Genomic DNA, 18858 nt, shown 5'->3' on the forward strand with positions numbered 1-18858 from the left:
CCTCATTCTTGACCGCTCCTCACGACTTCAACAAATTACTTAAAAAAATAGTAAACCGGAAGATTACTCATTTTGTAAACAAACAGCTTTTCTCCATTTTGATCCAGTTCTCTTTACCCATGGAAGGTACATCATCTTGAATCAAAAGTTCGCAATATTGCTGTGCGATTGGAGGTTGTTTTTGGTTTGAATTTACTATTTTATGTTATCCAACTAACAAGAATATATCGGTTAATTTAATTAAAATTAATAGAACAGGAAGAAATTATAAATATCCCTATTCATTTTTGCGGAGTTCATTTAAAATAAAAAAAAGAAGAGATGGTAAAAAATAGACGTCGATAAAAGTTTTATAGACGTTGATAAAAGAAAACAATATTTAAATATTGGACGCTGAGAATCTAGCGCCGAGGAAGGTGAAATAAAACACCGAAAGCTTGGCATAGTTTCAATACACAACATTCATTGGACCACATCCCGATCCCACCAAATATATTGTGAATAGTAGCTGGTCGATCACCTTTACATCATTAAATTACAGATGCAAGACGGACATATCTTTTAAAATATAATATGGATAATAATCAATTATAATAAAATATAAGGTAAGCTTTTTAATAAAATGTTGAAAAATATAACTATCTTTTTATACTTATGTCTTTTTATATAAAAAATATAGATGTTGACATCCATCATAAGGATCCATATTTTTTATATAAAAAGACATAAATATAACAATGATAATCACATTTTATCAAAAAGCTTACCTTATACAGTATGTAATTGTAAATAAGTAATGTATTTACTTTTTTATTTAAAGCCCCACATGGAAAGGTTTTCTAATATAAACCAAAAAATATTTAATAAAAATAAGTAAATAAAAAATTGTAAGACACTAACCTTATTTGTAAGCCATTTGTGTTTAGTGGTCTAATTGACGTAATTACTTATTTCAATTAGTTATTCCTTTTATGTAAGGTCTTGGTTGAGATGAAAAAGCTAGTGTCACGAGTAAGATTCGAACCCACGACCTTCGGCTATCACACGACATTTGAAAAATGGCAAAAAGAGGGAAAATTCTAAAGGTTATAGGTTGAGATGGGAGTTGGTGTCCGAGTGGATCGAAGTCACGATAGCTCAAGTAACACATAACTAATTTAGAGCAGCGGCGTATGTAGCCGAAGGTCGTGGGTTCGAATCCAACCGTGACACTAGTTTTTTCATCTCAACCAAGACCTTACATAAAAAGAATAATTAATTGAAATACTTATTTGTAAGATTCGAATTTCTATACAAACATTTATTCACGCAAATCTAAGTTACCTTATGTACTATATTTAAATTTCATTAAACTCCAATATATCCCTGGATATTGGTAAAGCAGGAAAATTATTGGTCTAAATTTAGACTACATTCTCTGTTTTTTTCTTCCTAAATTCAATATTTATTTAATGTATCAAGAATGGTTGGGAAATAGCTTTAGGCCATATATATTTTGAAACACGTTTTTCTCCTGAAGGTGTCCTTCTATTCTTCTACTTTTGACACGGTCTGAACAATGCACTGTTGCAACATCCTTTAAATAAATTTAATCCATTCTCGATAATCTTTGTTTTGATTTATATTACATAACGCGGATATCCCTTTGAACAAAATGCTTCCGTATTGTTATTTCCACCCGATAAAATCCCTGAGGCATGAGTCATTGGATTTTTGCAGATACGATGACACGACGAAAAAATATGAACCCGGCATAATCTCGTAAACTCGGCATAAGAAAAAACAGAATGAAATTTGTTTTAAAAGCATTTTTGGATCGTTTTAATGATACATTGTTTTAATTTTAAGAAAAAGTTTTTTTGATTGTACTTGATTCATTTTCGCAGCTAGCCTTAGGACGTTGGCCTTACAATGAATTGTAAATACAACTCAGCAGTTGTTCAATTGTCTAACTTCCGAAGTGAAACGAGCCAAAAAGAGAAATCGGGTTAAACGTTTTTAGATTAAGTGTCCGCTTTGTGCGCGGAAAAATTCCCAGACTGAAATTTTCCTAACTGAGTGTTACAAGGACCAGGAATGAGCACACGCCCTTTTTTCCTTATACGTTCAGCACTGCCGCCGAAAGATTTCTTTTTTTCTTTTTATATTTATCTTTGTTTTTTATCCGTTTTCACGAGGGATTTCTGTTTCAGAATTTCTTCCGTTTGCACCGCCTGAGGAAGTTAGGACTGAGCGATAATGAAATACAACGGCTTCCACCGGACATACAGAATTTCGAAAGCCTCGTCGAACTCGACGTGTCCCGCAATGGTAAGTCGAATCTGTTTTATATACTATTTATAAATAGGTCTGCGGATCCTCCCGAGTATTGCCTTGCTACGCGTTTAGCACAGTTTTGTTATGCAACGTCCTAGTCCTTGAAACGTCCCCCTCTACGATCATATTTATTAACACCTGAGTCATAACATTTTGCCAAATCCGAATTGTTTTTTTGAGAGAGAAAGAGAATATCAAATACAGTCGAAGGCGTGTTCTTTCTGCTCCTTTATAAATTTCAATAATTCGAACAGCCGTCCGCAAGACCATTTAACAGGACGTTGTAGATGTTTAATAAATCTTCTCAACTGCTATCCCATAAATCTTCGAAGCGTTTATTATAAATTTTCTTTTTCCCTTGATAAGTACACATATAATTTATTGTCATTTATGTGATAATTTTTAATGTTTATTCTTTTTTCCCTTATTTATTTTTGGTGCGTGTCAATTTCGTATTTACGGTTTATGTTTAATAATTAATAATGCAGTTATACCGCTAATATCCATGTAAATATATAAAACAGTAATATTTACAATCTTTTTTGTTTTTGTTGGTATCTTCATCATATAGAGCTTTATTTTCAGAAAAATCAATATAGACTATATTCAGTTTAACTGTTAGGCTAAAATTATTGATAAATTTACTAGTAGTTTTCCGAAAAATAGTGCATAAAATAGCAATAGAATGGCAATTTTTTGCCATTTTGCAAATATACTCAAAAAAACAAAAACCGGACACTCATTTTGTTGTTTATTTCAAACTATTGTTATCATTATATCAATTACAACTTATTTATTTTAATGTACGCCAAAAGGGGACCAAAAATTAATGTGTTAAAAAAAAAATATATATATATATATAAATTAATTTCACGTGGTTTTGTTTTTAAAAGCAAATTCATTACTTACACATTTATTTGGCCTTTGGAAAATTACAGACTTCATCAGCATCTTTAAAAAAAATTTAAGATAGTTCATAATTAGTATCTTGCTTAGTATTTGAAATATTCGTGTCCTATCCGTATTCCATTATCCTGGAGAGTTAGATCAAAACTTCATGGCCCATGAAGCACTAGAAAAAAAATAGGAATTTTGCAAATCTCGGGGTTTTCACAAAAAAGTTACAATAAAAATTTATATGTAGGCGATATAGCGATTTCAAGGAAATATAAAGAAAAATAAAGTTTTCGAATTTTCCAAAAACAATATTAGCAAATAGTTTTTTGCTAATAACTATAGAACGGTTGCTCCATGTTAAAAACCGTTTGCACCATTGAAATCAGCGTCAAAAGTCCTGGAGAGTTAGATCAAGTTTTTTTGGCTCATGAGGCACTAGACAAAAAATCAGAATTTTACAAATCTCGGGGTTTTCATAAAAATGCCCCATTATGAATATCACGACCTCAAGGAAATATAAAGAAAAATAAAGTTTTCGATTTTTCCAAAAACAATATTAGCAAATAGTTGTTTGCTAATAACTATAGAACGGTTGCTCCATATTAAAAACCGTTTGCACCATTGAATTCAGCGTCAAAAATCCTGGAGAGTTAGATCAAAATTTTTTGGCTCATGAGACACTAGACAAAAGAAAATCAGGATTTTGCAGATCTCGTGGGTTTTCACAAAAATGCCCCAGTAAAAAAATATAGACGATACAGCGATCTCAAGAAAATATGAAGAAAATAAAGTTTTCGCTTTTTCCAAAACCACTATTAGCAAATAGGTTTTTTCTAATAACTGTAGAACGGTTGCTTCATATCAAAAACCGTTTGTACCATTGAATTCAGCGTCAAAAATCCTGGAGAGTTAGATCAAAATTGTTTGTGTATTTACGTATCTTGCGTTTTTCACAAAATGCCCCAATTTAAAAAAGATACATGTAGGTGGAACTGAGTTAAACTTTCCCTGTATTTATATCATACGCGATCTCAAGGAAATGTAAAGAAAAATAAAGTTTTCGATTTTTCCGAAAACATAATATCAGAACACACGTAAATTAATCAAGACACCATCGTTATTTACAAGTTTTTCTTTAAAACAAAGGGTCACCCTCACCCTATTAACGATAGGCGGTGCGAGGATGACACACTTTTGACACTCACTTTTGGGCCAATGCTCACATATACGTCATAATTGAAGAGTACAATTCTTGGCTCTGTATAGAGAGCGGGTTTTTACCGTAGGCGGTCTTCTCTAGGGGGTGGTTGGCAGTTCCACTTTAAACAAAACCGCGGCCGGAGCGGATCCGGTACTTTCTTCGCTAGGGAAGCCCCACTACTCTGGGAGGTAGCGTGGCGTCTCTACTTAGGGAGTGCGCGGGACACCAGGCTGATGTATTTCGGCTTAGGTAGCCCTTTACGAGCAACATACGGTTCCATGCTTAATGCGGACCCGAGCACTCGTAGAGCGGGTTGTCTTGGCCCCTCGGGGCTGAGCTGCTTCTACACCAACGCTGCGGCAGTACACCCTTCTGTCGTATGTGGAGGTGCGTCAGCTCTCATCTTGAGAACCAAAACGTCCGATAAGGCCGATTAGGCTAGGTGCGCTCCTCATGTCCTTTTTAGGACGACCGAGTATACGGGAAGCAATGTATAGAGAGCGGGTATGAATGCCACCCGACTGCGGGAAAGGATAAACTCAACTCTGTACATGAGGAAATTTATTTCTGTGTGTGTATTAAACAGAAATTCTTGTATTAAACATCTTTTCCATTTGCATATTGTTAACTTTTCTTGTTGTGACTGTTATTCAAACAAAATTTCGGATTTTAAATTGTTATTTTCGGCCGATTGCTGTAAACATCGATAGTCAGAAAAGGATCAATTTAGCCACGAGCATTTCTGTTGCGATATGTGCCAATTGTAAGGACGAATGGCCTCCAGTCTTATAATAGGCGTCATTAAAAAATATATATTCGTTTAATCGCGGTGCTAGTGTTACCGAGAATACCAAATTTATCGAAGGAGAATGCTAATTTTCTTCGATTTTATCCAAAAGGTTCAATAATTTTAAAAGAGATTTGATCAAGGTTTCAGTTTGAATAATTGATTAGATTGAATATCTAAAGCTTTATTCTTGATTCTTTGAAAAGTTATATTATCTTTGCATGTAATAATTTTCAAAATTTTTTCCGTAGATATTTTCTTTGATCTGACCCAGCAGGTTATTTTTCCCTCTATTGAATAATGCCTATATTTGATCATTTTTGATTTAACTTTTTATTCAAATTTTATTAAACAATAATATAGCGTATGTTCTATTAAAATTGAACGCCATTTCAATTTTCTAGTTTATAGATATAAAACCAAATACTGCTTGATTTTTCATTGACCGCTAAATAGTTAATAGGGAGGAATTTTCATGGACGGCTAGTGATAGACTTAACGAGACCTCTATTCTTTTTTTTTTCTTTTTTACATAGAACCAAAAGGTCATGTATAAATGCAGGATTTGATGAGACTCAAAGTACGTCATGACTCATGCATCCTCCTCTATTCATCACTGATCGCATTCATGAGATTCTGTGCGGGAGAGGCCTTCGAACAAGTTGTCATTCGTATTACTTAAGTCTTTAGTTTTTTTGCTTAAATTTTCTGCCTTAAGGATAGATAATAAAGAATGATCGCCTGGTAAAAATAAATAAAAGCTCGATCCATATAAGGGTTTGACTTTGTTGTGAAACTCAACGCCCACTAATAATTCTGACGGTTTCAAAGTCGAAACTTAGCCTTTGACAAGGCGAAAAAAATCTATATCGAGTTGTCTGTTTAGTCGTTTGTTCTATCCTGGTCTTTATTATTGATCTACACCACATGGTATAAATGTCCAGAACATTTCGTGAGATAGCTTTGATATCAGATGGGACCTTATCCCGTCCTTATCTCAGGCCTCTAAAGGATATGGAGAAGCTTCGACCTGACTTTAAGCTTCGGCAATGAACACGCTTCGCTCTAGTTGTGAGATAATTCGTTCAGCCTTGACACTAATTCTCCTTTACTAACTTAAAGTTAAGGAACGGCACACGCATTGAGCCAATTTAGCAATATGGAAACCATGCAAGCACCGCATCCAGAGTCTAATTACATTCGTATTACGTTTGAATCCGAGACCCTTCAATGATTTGTCTGGAAAAAAGCATGACTTAAACAAACCATTGTCTTAAATGAAGCGATCTTCAGAAAAATACCTCGATATACCTTGATAGAAAATGTGCGTTTATAATTTTTTTTGCAAAACAAACTACTGTTTCAGTTTTATTATAAAACAGTGGCGTTAAAATGAGGGAAGTAAAGAAAAAATTAACCAGTTTTTAATTTGTCGCTATAACGCAGAAACGGAGAGGGGGATATGGCCCCAGTTTCATCTTGTTTCCTGTGTCGCTTCCAATGGATGTCAGGGACATTCGGGAAAATAACATTTTAAAACAATGGTCCGTCGAGTAGAAACATATCGTTTGTTCCTGGCTGTTGATATTTTAAATTTTCGAACTCTTTTAGCCTTATTCGTACCAGTAGAAACGCTGACCCACATTTTTGTGAATAACCGTTGTGAATAAATTTCGTACATAGAGAGTACAAACTAGTGACTCGAATGCCAAATGCGGCATTACGTACGATTTTTAAAGGGACAGTTTTTTAAATAGAAAGAATTTTTAACAATTACAAGAAAATAAATTGTGCCTATTAAGGTAAAGTTGAAGGTATTTAATACAATATGGCCGCATGGGAGCATTCTTGGTCCCATCCTTTTTATCATTTATACTGCTGACTTGCATACACCAATACATCACCACCTACCCAGTTTTATCCCCTAACTCGAATCGTATCCTAAGCTAACTCCAACATCTAATAATACCTTGGGCCTATCGAAGAAGGCTGATGTAAAAATTGGAGGAGAAAAATCACGTTCTCCAAAAGGCGGAACAGGGTACTCAGAAACTCTCTACTATGCCCGCAAATCATTCTTAAATTCGGCGGCATGCTTACATATTTTTAATATTATTATTTTATTTAAGTCTTATTTTTATTTTCAACAACCTCCGTGAGACGGATATTGTCTGAGCCGCACATACTTCTGGAAAAATGTTGTAAACAATAATCTTAGTTTTAAAATAAAATTTGCTATTATTATTGTTATGTAAGGCATTGGTTGAAATGAAAAAGTTAATGTCACGAGCTGGCCAAATACGCCGCTTCTCTACCACTGAGCTATTGTGACTTCGATCCACTTGGATAGGTTGAAGTGGTTAGTTGGTGCCCAAGTGGAGCTGAGTTGTGCTAGGTTCAACTAAAGCATTAATCTTTATGTAAGGTATTGGTCGAGATAAAAAAGTCATTGTCACGAGCGGGATTCGAACCTACGACCTCCGGCTAAATACGCCGCTCTTCAACCACTTGACCTATCGTGACAGTGGTTAGAGCAGCGGCATATTTAGCCGAAGATCGTGGGTTCGAATCCCGCTCGTGACACTAACTTTTTCATTTCAATCAATACCTTACATAAAGATTAATTAATTGAAAGAAGTCAGTCGGACCACGAAATATAATGGATTATTATTATTTAAACAAAGGAAAGGTTTTTGGTGACATAACATTAATCTTTTTGACCGAACATCTAACGCATATTTTAAATGAACAATCCCATTGTTCATGCTTTTATCAAAAAGTTTTAATTTCGATTAAAACTAGGAAGGGGGATAACGAAATTAACTAGCCGTGGTGAACTTTGAACGACGATTAATTGAGCTTATCGTGCTATTGATTGCTTCGTGAGTGAGTGTTGTCAGTTTGTGTGAGTTTAACAAATTAATATTTCATCTCGGTTGTAGTCTAACGTAATCACACGTTTACAAATTTAATTGCAAGCAAACCGAAAGAGAAAACGTTGAAGTGTATAAGTAATAAGCATGTTAATTACTAACTATACAATCAAGGGTTTTATATATCAGCGGTTTTAATTTTTTTGTAGTAGTAGGTGTAGGACGGTTGTAGGTCAGACCACTTTATTATACTTTCTCCAACTATGGTATCATAGTTTATCATAGAAAATTGTGGGGAATCGTACCCAGGGTCGCTGTGACAAATACAACAATTGGGCGGTCTAATGACCTCGGCCACCATATTAATGCATAAAATGTACGTCAGTTTCATAATTGAAAAAAAAAAAATGTATAAATATCAACGGGTAGAGATGAATCATCTGTTCTTAAATTGTATGTTTTTTTGCTATGAATTTTATTATAATTCCCAGATGAATATTAGAATGCTGACTAAGCATGTTTGTAGGCCCGGGGTTTTGTAAGTCGATGGCACGCTGTTCTTGTTGATTGTCGATTTAAAGAAATACTCGTTGGATGCTAAAGCAGTGAAGATGGCAGGAGTCGCTTGGTTGCATTCCGGTTTATACCCGAGGACGCCCCATATCTCGTCACCGCAAATTAGAGGAGTTCCAAACTCTTCCATGCAGAGAGTATCCATCCTTGTTTTCGGTTTGACACATACGTTTTCGCCCTGGTCGGGAAAACAGAATGATCGGTCCACGGTACAGCTCACGCCTTTACAGGCGTCGTGGTCCACGATCTTGACCTGTTTGTTTTTCAGCTCGACGATTTCACCGTTTTTCACCGAATTGGGCGAACCTAGCCACCCCACTATAGAGCAATCATTCGCCCTGAGTCTGATCCTCAAGCTGGCTTTGATCTCGTACGGGTCTAAAGAAGGAAACGGCGCTATCTGGACATGTTCGGTAATCAAAAAAGGTTCCGTCGTTTCAATAAACGCCAAGTTGTGAACCCAAACGAGGTTATTGAATTTGGTGCAGTTCGGGTGGATGTGATACTTGGAAACGCCCCTTAGCTGGTAATTTCCTACAAACTGATTTATGGCCTTGCTTCCGGCGACGAGTTTTATACTACCCTTGCTCTTTGTGTATATTTTCTGTTCGTACTTACCCCATTCACAGACGCAGTTGCACGCGGTCAATACTAGGTCACTTCTAGCCAATGTTCCGAAACAGTAACAGTTATCCGAATATACTTGATACATACTGACGACATAGGTTAAATTATTTGATAGGCGTAACTTTCGCTTTGCTCTCAGCTCAAGACCGTCCGTATCCCACGGGCGCAATATAATAAAAAAAACTATAAAAATACTGTTTGAACTTTTGTTTTTTAGATTAAACCCCATTCCCCTTTTAATGTCTAACATGTTTGAAATATATTCATTGGAGTGAAATAGATTCATTCGTATCATCTGTTTCGGATAGATACCGCTGAGTTGTTTGAAATAAAATAGTACAGTGTAATAAATTTTAATTTGAACAAATTGTTAGCTAGTTATCGAAGATAGAGTAGACAGACGTTAACCATCATTGCTAATGCACAAATGTACGTTACAGCGGCTCGGTTTAAGGCGCTTTTAAAAAATCCCATATTTGCTAAAATGACCGAATATAAACTAGGCCTGCCCGATCCGCAGTTTGGCCGGTATCCTTCTACACCCCATAAATAACCGTAACAAATAAGAGGACTGCCCAAGTCTCCGGTGCATATCTCGTCCGATTTGTTCTTCTCTTTGCCGCAGACGTATTCTAAGCCGTTCGGCAAGCAGAGTTCGGCGTCTTTATCGCAACTGATGTTGATGCAGTCTTTGTACTTCATAATGTTGACTTGAAATAGAGTCAGTTCGGTTCGATTCGATTCCGCCCACGACCAACCGACAGTGATGCACCCTTGGACATTGATGAGTTCGGATAACGCCGTTAGAAGGACTTTGGTCTCGTGTGAAAAGATCGGCACTGCAGAGACGTATTCGTTAAACCCAAAAGGATGCGAGGGTATCGCGAATGCTAAATTCGATGTCCAAGTGCTTTCGCTTAATTTACTACACTGCGGATGCATTTGAAATTGTGCCACCGTTCTCATCTGGTGTTTAACACCACTAGGATTTAAATACTTACTTCCTGCGATGATATTAATAGATTCCGTGTTAATTGCCACTGCCCTCTTTAAGTTGTTACTCCACTGCGCCACGCAGTTACACGATGTGAAAATCCTCGTGCTGGTCACTATAGATCCCGAACAAAAATGTTTACCGGATTTCTGAAAACTTACAATGTATTGATACTCTCCTATTTCGTACTCATAGTCGTTAAGACTTTCTTCCTGGCAAACGACCGTCCGAATACCCGACACGACGAGTAAAATAGCTAATAACTTTTCAGTCATTGAGTCAATATTAATCAAAAATCACATGCTATATTAAATAAAAATAGAACTTTTTACTTTTTGGTTTTTATTTATTTTAATAACAATAGCTTCTAATTCACGATGGGCAAAGTTTCGGAAGCGTGGGTTTAATTGTGGTTAGATGGAGGAGGGGAACGTGGAATGCGGTCCGTTAGATCTGGTTCATTCAACTCTGCCCGTACCCTCCAAGGACAGGATCAACTCAATAACAAATGCATCAGCCAAATATAGATGAAATATTAACATTCTCCCTCCCCAAAAAAAGATCTACAACTATCTCCGTTCTGGCGCAAGCAGATCTTAAAGAAGGCAAAAGGGGAGAACAACCAATTTGATAGAAAGGGATGTTCAACTATTAAGAATAATTTATGTCAAATTTTACACATAGAATAATAGTTTTGGTTGAAAAACAAGCAAGAAATGTAGCAATCTATTGGGTTGTCCGGAAAATAATGCAGGATTTTGGTATTAAACAAAAAAAAAGAAACTAGTTACTTTAAAGCAATGTTCTTTAATCAAAATAATTTCCCATACTCTCAATACATTTCTCCCAACGTGTTGGTAACTTATTAATTCCGTCTGAGTAGAATTCAGAATTTTTAGAATTGATAAAGTCAATAAATGCATTTTCCAGTTCCGTTTGATTTTTGAATATTATGTGTTGTAAGTAGTGGTCCAGGTGTCTAAAAAAATGGTAGTCAGTAGGCGAGAGGTCCGGAGAGTAGGGTGGGTGAGGCAAAGTTTCATAGCCAAGCTCCAATAATTTTTGTGACGTTACACGTGACACATGTGGTCGAGCGTTGTCATGCAACAAAATGGGCCCTTTCCGATTGACCAAAGAGGGCTTCATTACTGCCAATTTCTGATGCATGGTATTAATTTGGTTACAGTATGATTCAGCATTGATGGTTTCGCCAGGATTTAAGAAGCTGTAGTGTATTAAACCAAATGAAGCCCACCATACCGTAACCATTACCTTTTTTTGATGAGTTGGGGGCTTTGGAAAATGTATTGGAGCTTCTCCTTTGTCGAGCCACTGTCCAGAACGTCTAGTGTTATCGTAGAGAATCCACTTTTCGTCACATGTAACAATTCTGGCCAGAAATGGGTCATTTTTGTTTCGACAAAGAAGTGATGCACAAACATCAAAGCGCTGATTTTTTTGGCGATCGTTTAATGAGTGTGGAACCCAATTTTCGAGTTTTTTCACTTTTCCAATCGCCTTGAGGTGGTCAGCGACGGTCGTTTTACTGACTTTGAGTTGCTCTGCAAGTTCTCGAACAGTTGTTTTGGGGTTTTCTTCCACCACTGATCGCAGAACATCATCATTAAGAGAGGAAGGCCTTCCACGACCTTCTTCATCTTCAAGGCTGAAATCTCCCTCCCGAAATTTTTTAAACCACCTTTGCACAGTGCACTCATTAACACAACCCTCGCCCCAGACTTGGTTAATGTTTCTAGCCGTTTGGGCTCCGCTTCGGCCGAGTTTAAACTCGTAAAAGAAAATCGTACGAAATTCTCGCTTTGACATTATAAGGATGACTGAATTATTTCCAAGTAGCGGAATGCTACAGAGGTAAACAAACAATATCATTTGGAAGAGGATTAATAAGTGTTGACATTCATACAAATGAGTAATCCTGTAAACGTAAACAGAATATTTTATATAGATTTTTTTTAATGAAAACTTAAAATCCTGCATTATTTTCCGGACAACCCGATATTTGAACCGTTGAAATTAATTATATTACTATATCGATTTGATCATATCAGATAAATGATGTATTATTATTCTAACAAGGAGAGGCTATGTTCATGGAGTCATCAAATGTAATGATACATTTTTAGAGTTACTAGATAGAAAAATATGAGACAAGTGTCCTAGTTGAACCATCCAGTGGTCCCCAGGAGCCAAGAAATAAAATATTGTAGTAGGAAAAGTGCTAAAAATTGCGTCCACAAAGCTACCACTGTTCACACCTCTCTCAATTTGAATTAAATGGATGTTAGTGCATCGAAAAATATTACACATGTATATAATAATCATTATTATTATAAAGGAAATTTCAGATGAAAACCATGACCTATGGCACCTTACAAATTTTATAATAGTAATGAAAATTATAAATATAAGCGTCACCAGTTCAAAGAGGGAAAAATCGGAAAAACCATCACTGATAAAATTTACAAAAACTTTTGCGGAGTGCTTACAAACATTAAAATTTTTATCATTAACTTAATTGATCTTCCAACACAATTTTTGACTTGGATCATGAAAAGTTTTTAAAACTATTCATTTTAGTTACCTACGCAAGGAAAGTAGATGCATTATTTAACAAATAAATAGGTTCGATCTTTAACAAAAAATATATGTTTAAGACTTTTATGTTTATATTTCTTATAATTTAAGTCTCTGAGCTCATAATTTACAATATTTTTTATGTAATCTATCGAACTTTTCGGAGACAAAGCTCAAGGTTTAGTTAAAAACGTGGGTTTTTATACTGGGAATAAGTAATGCGCAATGCATGTAGTCTATTCGCGTCCATCCGATAATCCTTAGCGCTGTTTTGAACGGTCTGCATATATTTGTAATCGGTAGCACATGTGTTCGACCAGACTGGGGCAGCATATGTAAGAATAGACCTTATATAACGATTAAAGATGAGCTTTTAATTTAGCTTAACTTCGAAGTTTTATTAAAAATAGGAAACAAGCTTTGTATAACCCTTGTTTTCGAACATTTCATAGTAATGTGGTAAATGAAGTTAAGTTTTTGGTCGAGATAGACTCCCAGATACTTGACATTCTTGGCCAAGGGTAGAGGATTGGTATTGATTTTGACAAAATTATTAATATCAGGTCTCCTTCTGGTAAAAAGTATAGCTTTGGTTTTAACTTTATTTGGACGGATTTTCCATAACTGAAACATTTACTTGCTGCTTCCTCATATCTTAAGCTATGGGGTCAATTCTGTAGGAGTATTTTATGAATGCCGTATCATCACCGAATAGTGCAAGTTCAACTTTATTTTTAATTTTACAAATGTCCGCACTGAATGAGTTAAAAAGTGTAGGGCCGAGGACGGAACCTTGTGGAACATCAGCTGTAATTTTTTTCATACTTGAATTTGATTGACATTGATATAAAAATACCTATTTTCTAAGTAGTTGCCTACGAGATTTATGATAAATTTAGGAAAGCTCTTTAGTTGTAATTTATAGAGCAGCCCCCTGTGCCAAACGCCAAAGCTTTTTCAACATCAATTACGACCATACCAACATGTTTGTTCTTATTAAAGCTGTCAAAGATCATGTCAGTGATTCTAGCAAGTTGTAAAACTGTAGAATGGTTTTCCGTGAAGCAAAATTGGCAGGGGGGGGTTTGCGTTTGAAAATTGCAAAAGTATTGTTAGGATTATTTTTTCGGCTATCTTCGATAGAATATTTAGCAATGAGATTGGACGATAATTAGATGAATCAGTATGATCTTTCCCTGGTTAAAATACCACCAGTAATTTTGGTAGTAATATTTTTAGCTGCTTTCCATAATTTTGGGAAGTGTGCAAGCATAAACATAATATGGTTTAAAATAATAGTTAAGTATAAGATGGCTTTTCTGGGAAGATTTTTAATTAGGGTAGGCATAATTGCACCTCCCCAGGATCTTTACTAATTTTTAATTTGTTCGTGACAAATCTGACTTCCCTGATTGATGTCAGCTGGAAGTTTGTATATTTGTAATCTGGGGGTCGGCTATATTTTTTGGTTTCTCGAAGTACCTTTTTTTGTGAAGGAGAGGACACTTTACCTTTCATTCATTTGGTGTACTTACTTGTTCAAAGTTATTTTTTGCATTGTATAAATTCATTTTTTTCCACATCCAACATGTATTTGTTAAAGTTAAACAATGTTTGTACATCCCAGGCCCTGAAGATGATCTCAATAAAGATCGAAACGTTGGCACGGTAAAGAAAAGGTTTTTCTGAAACCTGCATCACACCAGACCGCATCTCACGATTTCCGAATAAGTAGCAGATAATATCAATAACGAGCAATGTTACATTATTATATGTTTTATTATATGCTTACCTCTCTGATTTTTCTATTGTTTCAATTTATAGATATTAATGGTAGATATTTCAATGAGTGTTAATGTTCTAGATTACATTAAACTTAAAACCCAACCAAAATATTTTAGAATTTTATCCCTGTCTGATATCACGATGAATTTTATCATTTATTGTTTCAAAACAAATCGAGAACTATTTACTTTTTATGGAGGTTCCCAGATCTTTAAAACTGGTTTGTCTAGTCTTATTAAAACCTAGAATATAAATTGCATCTTACAAGAGGAATAGCCTCAAACAAGAAATAATTATTATAACAACCCGTTGTAACGGGTAACTCTTGATGCCTCTCGGCCAATTTTGTTTCTCTCGAATGATAGAAATGCATTCGATACGTGATCATGGCTCAAATGACTTATAAAAAAAGAAAGTTAGATAGTTCGGCGTTTCGTAGTTTCTTTCATTTTTAGAACTGTTTAACGCAGAAATGACTGGAAATGTGAAAAATTTGAAATATAATTTGGTTGCTTGTGATCATTCTGGTTTGTCAAATGCGTTTTGCCAACTTCTGACACCAAAAAATATAAGGAGACCCGGATGATAGGAAACGGCCAAACTAACCCCTTCGACCCCTAGGATCTGACGATCTGACTGACTGATGGCTTTTCTGTGAAGATTTTTAATTAGGGTAGGCATAATTTTCACAAGGAGTTTTACTAATTTTTACTTTGTTCATGACAAGTCTGACTTCCCTGATGGATATCAGCTGACAGTTTGTATGTTTATTACATGGAGGTCGGCTATATTCTTTGTTTCGTAGTTTCTTTTATTTTTAGAACTGTTGAATGCAGAAATAAATGACTGGAAATGTGAAAAGTTTGAAATTTTGTTTAGTTGCTTGTGATCCTGGTTTGTCAAATGAGTTTTGCTAACTTCTTTGCCTAGTGAGGGATGTAACTGATAGCAAAAAAGAAGAAAAAAAAGCGATGATTAAGATACCAGGATGATAAGAAACCGCCAAACTAACCCAATTGACCACTAGGATATACCTTAAAAAACTAAATCCGACTGTTATAAATATAGTCCATTTTTTCAATATGTTAGGCATTAAATCCATTATATTTCGTGTTCCGATTGACCAAATAACTTCTTTCAATTAAATAATCTTTTTATGCAAGGTATTGGTTGAAATGAAAAAAGCTTGTGTCAAGAAAGCAGCGGCGTATTGAGCCGAAGGTCGTGGGTTCGAATCCCGCTCGTGACACTAGCTTTTTCATATCAACCAATACTTTACATAAAAAGATTAATTAATTGAAAGAAAGATATTCAGACTGACTAACACGTTAGGTCCTGGTTAATTCTGCGAGACACAACAATACAAAAGGCGCAAATCTCGTTTGGTCCAATACTTAGTCTGAATACCCCATGATATAAAATTATATGATAAAAGATAAGAGAAGCAGGTAAAAGTATTGTTCGTGTGTAGGAATTCTCATACGTTAGCGTGACTGAGGGCCGACTTCCTCTCGGACCCACTTCCGCCGCATCCTGAAGTGTCCCTGTCACATAGTTCCATCTCGGCTTCAGCACCGGCTCCGAAATCGTCTCATATCGCCGATTCGTCGCGTTTCTGCCTCCTTTCATGCCGACATCACATATTTCACAACATAACCGATCTTTCACGGGCGGAAAATTGTTTTCCGATAGTTTTGAATAGAAATATGATGTATCGATACAACTTCGGCCTTGTTGACATTAACTGATGCCACTCGCATACATTTTCACCGAGTAGGGTTTATTGAACGGTAATAATTTAAAAGCCGGAGTCAGTTATGCACAGAATCTTGCCATGGTTGATTAATATATAATTTACTTTCTCACATTGCTACTTAAGCAAATAAATAAACAAGTAATGTTTTAAAAAAGTTTCTATACCCAATTCATGGCCTAAATCCTTTACAGAATTCATTGCAAAGCTACATTTCTCCTATTTTAGTTGAAACTATCTATTTCCACAGTATAAAGTAAAGAATCATATATTTTAAATGTTTTTGAAAACAAATATCAAATATATAGCAAACACAAAGATCCTTAAGTTTCTGTGTACATAATATATTTGCTAACATACGATGGAAAACTTTCAAACCAAATGAACGAGGTGTGCAGATCGGAGAGTCAAAAACTTAAATGTCAAATCACGAGTCACTATTGTCGGCAATTAAAACGAGCAAATAATTCGCATATATAATCAAAAATGGTTTTGTATTTGGCTAGGCTTTCTTATTAGCACATTGCCTGGTTTTTACAGGTTTACTTACGTTTGTTCAAAATCAAGGCAGGCGTAAAGCAAGATTTCATTCCAGGCCCCAAACTATACTTGTGCACAAGTTACCTATGGGTGTCCTCGAAAATTGCAGTGAACAGTATCTTTCCGTAGGTGGGAATTTACGTGGAAGGTCAAAATAAACGACCAGAAATCCTTACACGTTAAGTTCACAAAACTATTAGACAAATCCAATCTTCTTCAGTGGTAAAGTAATTGCGTCCCAGGATTCAGTAAAATATTTAGGCATGACGCTAGATTAAACAAAAATAAATGAATTGGAAAGAACATAAAAGAGAAAAAGGAAAGAACTTGACTTCAAACACCGTCAACTTTGTCCGGTTGCTAGGAAGCAATTCCGGACTATCAATACAAAATAAAGTCACGATTTACAATTAAGTACATATTAAAACCTGAATATACGGTATACAACTTTGGGTTGTGCCAAAAGAAACAATATAATCGTAATACCAACGGTTACACATTAACGTACTGCGCAATGTGGTGATGCTTCTTGGTTCATAATAGTGACATAACAGAGATCTGAACATCCCGAACCACGTCACTGAGATCACACGGTATGCTTATAAAGCACTATCTACGGCTTCAAAGACATCCGAGCACCGACGTCAGCCGGCCTGATACGTAGTCAGGTCATAAAGAGGAAAAAGCCGTTTAAGTCCAAAAAAAGTTCAAAAAAGTTTAACTCAACTAGATAACTATGATACTAATGAGTTGACTAAAGTGTATTTATTTCTAAATTAGCTATAGTAAAAATAATAGATGTTCTCATTTGACCAGTTTTAACTAATAAAATGTATTAAAAGCTGTCTAGTTTTATGGAATAAATTATCGAATGGTTCATTTTCATTAAATGGTTCTGATATTTTCAACACTTTTTGTGTACAATATTATGACTTTACTGGACGTTTCGTACATTTGATGGGTGTAACATACAAAATATAATGCTCGAATGATTCTAGACACTATGAGTCTTCTGCCATCTGCTGACTTTCACCTGTTTGTCCTTATCCCCAGCAGATGACGTAACCCTCGATTTTTTAAAATTTATAGCCCCATAACAGTTTTTTTATCAGTTGGTAAAGAACACCTACATAAAAATGTACTGTTTTTCGTTAAGCTGGGTGTTTTGCGTCAAATATTTGTGCATATTTTTAAACTTTCGAGCGCTCCGTTGCCTGTTGCCGTAGGCGTTAGAAACGAAAGTAACCATTCAGCTTACACGAGTGAGATAAAATGCTATTCAGCCCTCCCCAACTTGATTTATCTTCAAGACCCGCAGGCCTCGCTGATGCAAGAACGTAACTGTTTCAGTTCTAGATATGCAGAAAGGAACTTCATTATGAACGCATTAATTAAAGTTGCTTAAGAAACCTATGTATATCAACCAAAAAAACTCAAAATTAACCCATGGCCATGCGTGTAAATGTGTTTAATCTAACACGCAATAATAGAAACCAATTAGTTTGTCAACCAAATATCGTTTGTAAATAACGAAAAACCTAAATTTTTATTATCTTACAGTTTACAAATGACTTTTGATGCAGTGCTGAAGGGGTATTAGCTCCAATTCGGGTGCAATTGAGAAGATTGTTAGAGTCAAGTTACGTAGGTCATGCTCGGATGGTATAGAGTCTTTCGAATTGTTTCCAGATGTGGGAACCAACTCTTGATAAAGATCAGCCCCATATAAAAACTATATTACTCAATTTAAGAGGTTATTGTGCCTTCCAAACACTGGGAGCCGTTGGCCCAAACGCAAATGGCAGTAGACCAAGATCGAGAATAGGCGGATCAAAAACGTTCAATTTTTATCAAACGTTTAATGACTCATTTGGGGCTGATTAGAAAACTCATATAAATACAAAACGTCTTCTTCAA

At 35.5% G+C, this 18858-nt stretch overlaps 2 protein-coding genes across 10 annotated transcripts in view; one reads left to right on the plus strand and one right to left on the minus strand.

The window, feature by feature from the left end:
* Positions 1 to 18858, plus strand: part of LOC106668409 (protein lap4) — a 119213-nt gene that overhangs the window by 9789 nt on the left and 90566 nt on the right. For all 9 annotated transcript variants that reach the window (XR_002911003.1, XR_002911006.1, XR_002911005.1 and 6 more), the window contains exon 2: positions 2193 to 2310. Coding sequence is in view for 3 of the 9 variants with exons in the window: in XM_014397117.2 (XP_014252603.1) it covers positions 2193 to 2310 (118 nt within the window). In the remaining 6 variants the exon portion in view is untranslated. The remainder of the gene's footprint in view (positions 1 to 2192; positions 2311 to 18858) is intronic.
* LOC106668412 (ovochymase-2-like) lies at positions 9627 to 10568 on the minus strand. The gene has a single exon (XM_014397119.2). It carries the CDS (start codon positions 10541 to 10543, stop codon positions 9653 to 9655), a length of 891 nt encoding a protein of 296 aa, XP_014252605.1. The 5' UTR covers positions 10544 to 10568; the 3' UTR covers positions 9627 to 9652.

The sequence above is a fragment of the Cimex lectularius genome, unplaced genomic scaffold (genome assembly GCF_000648675.2).
Source record: "Cimex lectularius strain Harlan isolate CLEC.00 unplaced genomic scaffold, Clec_2.1 scaffold36, whole genome shotgun sequence".
Taxonomy (NCBI): domain Eukaryota; kingdom Metazoa; phylum Arthropoda; class Insecta; order Hemiptera; family Cimicidae; genus Cimex; species Cimex lectularius.

Excerpts from the sequence above, each read along its gene's own strand:
- LOC106668412 (XM_014397119.2), bottom strand. The coding sequence starts at position 10,543 with ATGACTGAAAAGTTATTAGCTATTTTACTCGTCGTGTCGGGTATTCGG.